At 41.2% G+C, this 10,144-nt stretch overlaps 1 protein-coding gene across 1 annotated transcript; it reads right to left on the minus strand.

Annotated features, from left to right (window-relative positions):
- Positions 1-1,914: 1,914 nt before the first annotated feature.
- On the minus strand, positions 1,915-3,977 carry LOC120982197. The gene is made up of 4 exons (XM_040412192.1): positions 3,908-3,977; positions 3,224-3,535; positions 2,259-2,516; positions 1,915-2,027 (listed from the first exon to the last, which is right to left on the minus strand). Exons 1-4 carry the CDS (start codon positions 3,957-3,959, stop codon positions 1,927-1,929), a joined length of 723 nt encoding a protein of 240 aa, XP_040268126.1. The 5' UTR covers positions 3,960-3,977; the 3' UTR covers positions 1,915-1,926.
- Positions 3,978-10,144: the final 6,167 nt, after the last annotated feature.

The following is a 10,144-nucleotide window of genomic DNA, read 5'->3' on the forward strand; positions in this document are numbered from 1 at the left end:
CTGAGGGTCCTCTCATAATAAGTATGTGGTATATACCGTTTTATTGTTTGAGTCTCATTTAGGAGCATTTTAGCAGGTGGCAACCACATTACAGCACCCCTAGGTGTTAGGACTTCTTTCCATTTCTGCATGTTAAAAGACTTTCTGTTTCACTATATCTTTTACATTGAAAGCCAAAGTGCCCCATAACATTCTCAATCATTCGCCCTGTGTTACTATGACTCTCTGTTAGTGACTCCATAACTTTTCCAGCCTCAGTTGGAAAGCCCATGACATGTCTAACCTTGTATGTAAAAGTGTCACTATGTCATTGTGTTCCCCTGGCCTGGAAGGAAATGTTGATGTTGAGAGGAAACTATCTGAAATATGTGGAGTGTGGAGGTGATGTGGGGGTGTAGACCTGCCTGGAATAAACCTCTGGTGTGGTGGGGTAACCATTATAGGTTGCATCATGGCTTCAGATGATCACTATGTAGTATACTGAACTGATGAGTGCTCAACAAAGCGGAAACAGGCTGTGGAAATCCCACCACAACAGACCTTAACATGGAAGAGTAGCTTGCTATAGCTCCTTGGTGTAGAACGGTAAGCATCTCGGGTATGGATGAGGATGACTAGGAATTTCAGAAAAAGCCTTCCGAAATTGACAGGATAACTCTATAAGCTCGAAGTGGTATCAATTGCTGCTCCCTGTTATTGCACCCACTACTTACAAAGAAATGCGCTTTGTGATGAAGTAATTCATCACAAAGTGTATTTTTTTGTAAAATTTGGTGCAACAGCCAAATCGAATTTTCCAATACTTCGCTGATCTCTAATCATGAAAATCGAATAAAATCTCCAAAATCTCCAACACAAACAAAATCTCCAACACAACAAGCATTATAAAAATAGTATGCACCTTTATTTATCATTATGTATCACAGTTTCCAGAGCTTCAGACTCCTAAAATATGGGTTCTTTCTACTGATATCCACTATATATCCGAACTAGAGGTTGCCACAGCTGGAAATCTGAAATGAAAGAAAGAAGTCCTTATCACAAGTTGTTCTAATGTCAGAGATGATGATGTTTATTTATCAAACTACTGTAAAATAAACCTGGCTTATTTGCCCACAGCAACCAATCAGTTTCTACTTTTCATTTTTCAGACGTCCTTTGGCAAATAAAAGGTGGAATCGAATGGGTTGCTGTGGACAACGAAGACCGTTTTCCATTACACCAGTTTTGATACATGCTGTGAGAGGGGGGAAAGGAACAGCAGGAGGAAGGTTCTGATAACACTGTAAACAGTGCAGAAGGAGATACTCTGAATTTTGTAGGTACTTTTTTTTCCTTGTGCAGTTGTTGTGTGGATGAGGGTGTAATTTTATCTAAGGCATTGATAAGAGGTCACATAGGAACTGTGGGTCAATTCCTTGCTATAAGAGCAATGAGATGGCGGTGCTCTGTAGTATGATGTTGTGATTGTTGATTTCTTGAAAGAATTCAAGATGGACCTGAATGGCTTTCTTCAAAGATATAATATTACATGTAATCTGAGCTAGAGGTATCTGTAGAAGGGTCGTTGGATCCTGGAATCCTTTTTGCCCTTCTGGATATTTTTTTTCTTGGCTGAACATGTCCTGGGATTTAAAAAAAAAAAAAAATGCGATATTGTGTCATGAGATGTCTCACCATACTGTATTGAATTGGTTTCATGAGATATTGGAGTCGTTAAGATTTTATTAATGTCTTTTGTGCCTTTCCTCGTATGCATTTTATTACTGTGCGGTAAGCAGACACAAGGCATTATGTGAAAAGAGCCTAGCACAGTCTCGCAGAGCAGCTCATGGTTGTTGCTCCTCGCGGAAAAACCTTTCTATGAAGTCCACGAGAAAGCCCCTTTAGGCAATTGATATTCTGATTTCTTACCTGAGTTTTGAATCACAGACAATGCGTCAGCTCCAGTATAGACGTCATGATGGCAACTGTCATAATCCAGATCGAAGGTGATCCGGCCCGATGAGCTAGACCAATGGCTGTTTCTACGATAAAACATCAACATTTTTTAAGAACTATTCTTAGAAGAAGAAGAAACCACCCAAAGCTGAGAAGAAGACAAACAATGTTAGCAAAAGTACTTTAAAAGGACCTACAGTCTTGTGTTATTGGTTTTGACCAGTGCTGGGTAAGGGCCCAAGGAGAGCAGGACATGTCAATGCATCCTCCATCTGTAGGTGAGCTATCAATTTCAGCAAGGTACATCATATAGTTACCTTTCTGGCAGAAAGTCCATGGCCTGACTGATCGGAAGATTCTGATTACAGGGGTTTCAGCGATGCAGTGGTAGATGGTAGTTGGATGAATATTGTTCAGGTTTAGTGTGTGATTTCTGACAACTTTATACCTCTCACTCTGGTTCCTCCAGGAGATTGTCACATATGGTTTGTTTGCTGTACAGGTCAGAGTCATATTGCAGCTCTCAGTTTCACTCACGTTAATTTTAATTTCTATGTCCTTCTTCAATAATTTTGCTGTTAAAGAGAAAGGTAAAAGAAGTAGTAACATTCCTTTATCTCTGCTTCCTATTTATCACTCTGTCCCTTTATCTTCCTTAATTCCTCCCTGCACCCATTCCTTCCTTCCTTCCTTTCTCCGTCATATCCTTACTTCCTGTCTTCTTTTAGTTCTCATTTCTTTATCAATATTTTCATTTCCTTTTTCTTCTTCTCCTTATTTCTCTCTCTTGCCTTTCTTCCCTGTTTCCATTCTTCTTTCCATCCTTCCTTTTTCTTCCTTTCTTTCCTTCCTCCATTCATCTCCCTCTCCTTCCCTTACTCATTTTTACTTTCTTTCTTTGTCCTTTATTTCCTTTTCTTCCTCCCTCCCTCCCTCCCTCCCTTCCTTACTTACTTACTTACTTACTTACTTCCTTCCTCATTTTGAATTTCTTTATTTTCTTTCTTTGTCCTTTATTTCCTTTTTCTTCCCCTTCCTTCCTTCGTCCTCCCTCCCTTCCTTCCTGTCTTACTTCCTCATTTTTAATTTCTTTATTTTCTTTCTTTGTCCTTTTTCTTCCCTTTCCCTCCTCCCTTCCTTTCCTTTCTTCTTCTCTTCTCTCCCATTTTTTCCCATGCTTGGCTGAGTAAACCCCCCCTCCTCAAGATTACAATGTAAGATTGTAGCCCTCTCAGCATCACTATCACTCTATTCATCTATTTCTCTGTTATTTTTAACTTACGGTAAACTTTAACCCAAAAATTCTGAACACAATCCTTATGCTTCTCCTTGAACACAGTTGCAGAATAGTTTCCTTGGTCTTCCATATGTAAATTGATGATCTTCAAGGATCCTTGGTCTGTACCTTCTAACCGCTGACTCAGTTTGCGTTTCTTAACATTTATTATTTTCCCTGGTTCAGTTGTGACGATGTGGTGTCTGCCCAGTAACCAAGAAATTTCTCTTACTTCAGTCTCATTTATGTGTAGGGTCACATTTTCCCCCTCAGAGCCCGCAATAGTCATTATATCAGAGCAGACTTGACTACAGAATGCTGCAAACAAAAAATGTTCAAGGTAAATGTAAGCACCTAAATATATTGCTGGCCTATCTGGTAATTAGTCAAGATATCGAAGGCAAAGACCAAGTGGCTGTTATTGTGTCCTTCAAGAGAGGGAGCCCAACCCTGAGTAGTCCTATCTGCTTTGTTACTAGGTGGCTAGAACCTTCACAGGACTCTCAGGAGAAATGGCATTGTTAGCAATCAAGAGGATGGCCCAAGGGTCCTGGAGAAGGAAGTGAACATCAAGACTGTTCTTTCCAGGGTGGCAAAACCAACACAATAGAAGCCAGATTAGTCTTTTCTATGGAGTCTCCTCTCTATTCGCACCATGTCAAAAGTTAGGAAAGGTAAAAAGTTACTTACTGGACTCAGTATATAGAATAATCATGATGTAGAGAACTTCCCGTAGTCTCATTTTCTCAGTAGCTGCTAGATAATTATAAGAAACAAAAGGATGTCACACATATATCTGCATAATATATTTAGCAGGTGTCATAATTCCACCCTCCACTTCCTGCCTGTGTAGGTGGGCTCAAGATCAAGAAAAATAAGAAATGTAGAAAAATTCATAATTTCTACCACTAAAGTTGGATATAATTAGGGATGAGCGAACCTGGACCGTACTGTTTGGGTTCGTACCAAACATTACAGTCTCTGGGCTCCGGAACTAGAACACGAACATTGGCGCGAAAGTCTGTGTTTGTGTTTGTTTGGATTTTAAATAAAGCTTGTTGAAAGTTTCAGTGCAGCCAATCAACAAGCGCTTAAGCTGTGGGCACTTGGAAGCCATCACAGTCATGCCTAGTATTGGCATGGCTGTGATTGTCCGGCGAACCATGTGACCCTGCATGCATAAATGCCGAATCACGTGGTGCGCTGCCATTCTGCTCTGACTATTGTAGGGACAGGGTGCTGCTGCAGGCATGGACAGTGTTGCTCGGGTATGTATTTATTGCAATTTTATATTAAATAAGTGACTTTCACAATGGCCACCCCTTTAACGGTGACCCCCCCTTTAACAGTGACTTTCACAGTGCCCACCCCTTTTACAGTGACTTTCACAGTGACCGCACCTTTAACAAAGACTTTCACAGTGACCGCCCCTTTCACAGTGACTTTAACTGTGACTGCCCCATTAACAGTGACTTTCACAGTGACCGCCCCTTTACAGTGACTTTCACAGTGACCGCCCCTTTACAGTGACTTTCACAGTGACCGCCCCTTTAACAGTGACTTTCACAGTGACCGCCCCTTTAACAGTGACTTTCACAGTGACCACCCCTTTAACAGTGACTTTCACAGTGACTGCCCCTTTAACAGTGACTTTCACAGTGACTGCCCCTTTAACAGTGACTTTCACTGTGACCGCCCCTTTAACATTGACTTTCACTGTGACTGCCCCTTTAACAGTGACTTTCACTGTGACCGCCCCTTTAACAGTGACTTTCACTGTGACCGCCCCTTTAACAGTGACTTTCACAGTGACTGCTCCTTTAACAGTGACTTTCACAGTGACGGCTCCTTTAACAGTGACTTTCACAGTGACCGCCCCTTTAACAGTGACTTTCACTGTAACCGCCCTTTTAACAGTGACTTTCACAGTGACTGCTCCTTTAACAGTGACTTTCACTGTGACCGCCCCTTTAACAGTGACTTTCACTGTGACCGCCCCTTTAACAGTGACTTTCACTGTGACCGCCCCTTTAACAGTGACTTTCACTGTGACCGCCCCTTTAACAGTGACTTTCACAGTGACCGCCCCTTTAACAGTGACCGCCCCTTTAACAGTGACTGCCCCTTTAACAGTGACTTTCACAGTGACCGCCCCTTTAACAGTGACTTTCACAGTGACCGCCCCTTTAACGGTGACTTTCACAGTGGCGGCCCCTTTAACAGCGACCGCCCCTATAACAGTGACCTCCACTGTGCCCACCCCTTTAACAGTGACCTCCACTGTGCCCGCCCCTTTAACAGTGGTCTCCACTGTGCCCGCCCCTTTAACAGTGAACTCCACGGTGACTCCACGGTGCCCGCCCCTTTAACAGTGAACTCCACGGTGCCCGCCCGTTTAACAGTGGCCCCTCCCCCATGCATGTAGCAATGTAGTTGTGCCGTCATATGACTGAATATTTCAGGACCTTCGAACTGCTAAAACCTGTGATCAGTTGTTATGGCAACCTGGAGTAGGACCTGTGAGCTTCTATTGGCTGATAAGTGACATGTGACCGTGTGTATGGCAGTTCGGATTTAAGTGAAAGGCTTGCAGGCTTGTATTGGATAATGAAGGCCATTTTTTGGGAATATCTCAGGAACGGTATGTCCTAGAGAGCTGAGACCCCCACAAGATTTCTTTCCGGGTAGCAAGTTTAGTTGAAATGGATGGTTGTGTTTTTGAGTTTTCGCGGAACATCCATACATCCATACATACACACACACATACATACATACATACATACATACACATATATACATATACACATACAGTACAGACCAAAAGTTTGGACACACCTTCTCATTCAAAGAGTTTTCTTTATTTTCATGACTATGAAGGCATCAAAACTATGAATTAACACATGTGGAATTATATACATAACAAACAAGTGTGAAACAACTGAAAATATGTCATATTCTAGGTTCTTCAAAGTAGCCACCTTTTGTTTTGATTACTGCTTTGCACACTCTTGGCATTCTCTTGATGAGCTTCAAGAGGTAGTCCCCTGAAATGGTTTTCACTTCACAGGTGTGCCCTGTCAGGTTTAATAAGTGGGATTTCTTGCCTTATAAATGGGGTTGGGACCATCAGTGGCGTTGAGGAGAAGTCAGGTGGATACACAGCTGATAGTCCTACTGAATAGACTGTTAGAATTTGTATTATGGCAAGAAAAAAGCAGCTAAATAAAGAAAAACGAGTGGCCATCATTACTTTAAGAAATGAAGGTCGGTCAGTCAGCCGAAAAATTGGGAAAAATTTGAAAGTAAGGGCTATTTGACCATGAAGGAGAGTGATGGGGTGCTGCGCCAGATGACCTGGCCTCCACAGTCACCGGACCTGAACCCAATCGAGATGGTTTGGGGTGAGCTGGACCGCAGAGTGAAGGCAAGAGGGCCAACAAGTGCTAAGCATCTCTGGGAACTCCTTCAAGACTGTTGGAAGACCATTTCAGGGGACTACCTCTTAGAAACATAGAAACATAGAATGTGTCGGCAGATAAGAACCATTTGGCCCATCTAGTCTGCCCAATATATCTGAATCCTATGAATAGTCCCTGGCCCTATCTTATATGAAGGATAGCCTTATGCCTATCCCATGCATGCTTAAACCCCTTCACTGTATTTGCAGCTACCACTTCTGCAGGAAGGCTATTCCATGCATCCACTACTCTCTCAGTAAAGTAATACTTCCTGATATTACTTTTAAACCTTTGCCCCTCTAATTTAAAACTGTGTCCTCTTGTGGTAGTTTTTCTTCTTTTAAATATGCTCTCCTCCTTTACCGAGTTGATTCCCTTTATGTATTTAAAAGTTTCTATCATATCCCCTCTGTCTCTTCTTTCTTCCAAGCTATACATATTAAGGTCCTTTAACCTTTCCTGGTAAGTTTTATCCTGCAATCCATGTACTAGTTTAGTAGCTCTTCTCTGAACTCTCTCTAGAGTATCTATATCCTTCTGGAGATATGGCCTCCAGTACTGCGCACAATACTCCAAGTGAGGTCTCACCAGTGTTCTGTACAGCGGCATAAACACTTCACTCTTTCTACTGCTTATACCTCTCCCTATACATCCAAGCATTCTGCTGGCATTTCGTGCTGCTCTATTACATTGTCTTCCCACCTTTAAGTCTTCTGAAATAATTACTCCTAAATCCCTTTCCTCAGATACTGAGGTCAGGACTGTGTCAAATATTCTATATTCTGCCCTTGGGTTTTTACGCCCCAGGTGCATTATCTTGCACTTATCCACATTAAATTTCAGTTGCCAGAGTTCTGACCATTCTTCTAGTTTTCCTAAATCCTTTTCCATTTGTCGTTTCCCTCCAGGAACATCAACCCTGTTACATATCTTTGTGTCATCAGCAAAAAGACAAACCTTACCATCGAGGCCTTTTGCAATATCACTTATGAAGATATTAAACAAAATTGGTCCCAGTACAGATCCCTGTGAAACCCCACTGGTAACATGACCTTGTTTTGAATGTTCTCCATTGACTACAACCCTCTGTTGTCTGTCACTCAGCCACTGCCTAATCCACTCATCAATATGGGAGTCCATGCTCAATGACTGCAGTTTATTGATAAGTCTTCTATGTGGGACAGTGTCAAAAGCCTTACTAAAATCTAGATATGCGATGTCTACTGCACCTCCACCGTCTATTATTTTAGTCACCCAGTCAAAAAAATCTATAAGATTTGTTTGACATGATCTCCCTGAAGTAAACCCATGTTGTTTTTCATCTTGCAATCCATGGGATTTTAGATGTTCCACAATCCTATCCTTTACTAGGGTTTCCATTAATTTGCCTACTATTGATGTCAGACTCACTGGTCTATAGTTGCTCGATTCCTCCCTACTACCTTTCTTGTGAATGGGCACGACATTTGCCAATTTCCAATCTTCCGGGACGACTCCTGTTACTAATGATTGGTTAAATAAATCTGTAAACGGTTTTGCCAGCTCACCACTAAGCTCTTTTAATAATTTTGGGTGTATCTCATCAGGCCCCTGTGACTTATTTGTCTTCACCTTAGACAGCAAACTTAGAACATCTTCCTCTGTAAAGATACATGCATCAAACGATTTATTAGTCATCCTTTCTAGTGGAGGTCCTTCTCCTTTTTCTTTTGTAAAAACTGAACAGAAGTATTCATTAAGGCAGTCGGCTAGCCCTTTATTCTCTTCTACATACCTTCCGTCCTTTGTTTTTAATTTAGTTATTCCTTGTTTTAATTTCATTTTTTCATTTATATATCTGAAGAATGTCTTATCCCCTTTTTTCATAGACTGAGCTAGTTTTTCTTCTGCCTGCGCTTTAGAAGTTCTAATAACTTGCTTGGCCTCTCTCTGCCTAATCTTGTAGATTTCCTTATCTTCATTGCTCTGTTTTTTTTTATAATTACAAAATGCTTTTTTTTTTTAATGATTTGGGCCACTTCTGCTGAGTACCACAGTGGTCTCTTCCTTTTTTTGCTTTTACTGACAAGTCTAATGCAATTTTCTGTTGCCTTCAATAATGCACCTTTTAAGTAGTCCCATTTCTCCTGGACTCCATGTAATCCGTTCCAGTCTGATAAGGACTCATTTATGACTAATTTCATTTTTGAAAAGTCTGTTTTTCTAAAGTCTAAAACTTTTGTTTTTGTGTGGTGGGACTCTTTCACAGTTCTTATATTAAACCACACTGACTGGTGATCACTAGATCCCAAGGTTTCGCCTACAATGACATCATATACCGAATCCCCGTTTGTGAATACCAAATCCAAAATGGCCTCCCTCCGGGTTGGCTCCTCAACCACTTGTTGTAGAGATAACTCCAGTAGGGAATTTAGAATATCTGTACTCCTGGTAGAACTTGCTATTTTGGTTTTCCAGTTTATATCTGGAAGATTGAAATCTCCCATAATGATAATTTCTCCTTTCATTGTCATTTTAGCTATTTCTTCAACTAGTAGATCATCTAGTTTTTTAACTTGACCAGGTGGTCTATATATCACACCTACACGAGTTACTGCATGGTTAGCAAACTGCAACGTAACCCAAACTGACTCTATGTTGGCCTCACCAACTTGTATTAGGTTAGATTTAATGCTATCTTTCACATACAGGGCCACTCCTCCTCCTTTCTTGCCTTCTCTGTCTCTTCTGTATAAAGAGTACCCTGGTATGGTTATGTCCCAGTCATTTCTTTCATTAAACCATGTCTCCGTAACAGCCACTAAATCTACATTCTCAGATGCCATTATTGACCCAAGTTCATTGATTTATTTACCTAAACTGCGAGGATTTGTAGACAGGACTCTGAGCTTATTATTTCTTAACCTCTGTGCTTCTGACCTGTTCTGGCATTGTTTCGGGGGGCAATTAGACTCTTTTATTTTCACTCTTTTGCCCCCCCTTCCTAGTTTAAATACTCTTTCGCAAATTCTTGGAGTTGTTCACTAAGTACATTTGTTCCTTTGAGAGAAAGATGCAAACCATCTTTTTTGTACAGTTCCTTTCTATTCCAAGTAGAGCTATCATGAGAAACAAAGCCAAATCCTTGCTCTTGACACCATTTACCAAGCCATATGTTGAACTCCTTTATGCGCCTCTGCCTATCATTCTGAACATTATGCACAGGCAGAACTTCAGAAACTGAAATGGTGGATGCAAAATCCTGTACGTCATTACCAAGTGTGATAAAAGATTTTTTCACCTCTGACACTTCATTGCAAGCCAGGTCATTTGTCCCTAGATGGACAAGAACATCCACGTCCCCTTCCTGCTTTGCTTGCTTAACAATATTAATAATACGTCTTCTATCTCTTCTAGCAGTAGCTCCAGGGAGACATCTCACAAAACCGTTTTCTTTAAGCTCCACACTTCTTATGATTGAATCACCCAG

The sequence above is a fragment of the Bufo bufo genome, chromosome 11, assembly GCF_905171765.1.
Source record: "Bufo bufo chromosome 11, aBufBuf1.1, whole genome shotgun sequence".
NCBI classification, from domain to species: Eukaryota; Metazoa; Chordata; class Amphibia; order Anura; family Bufonidae; genus Bufo; species Bufo bufo.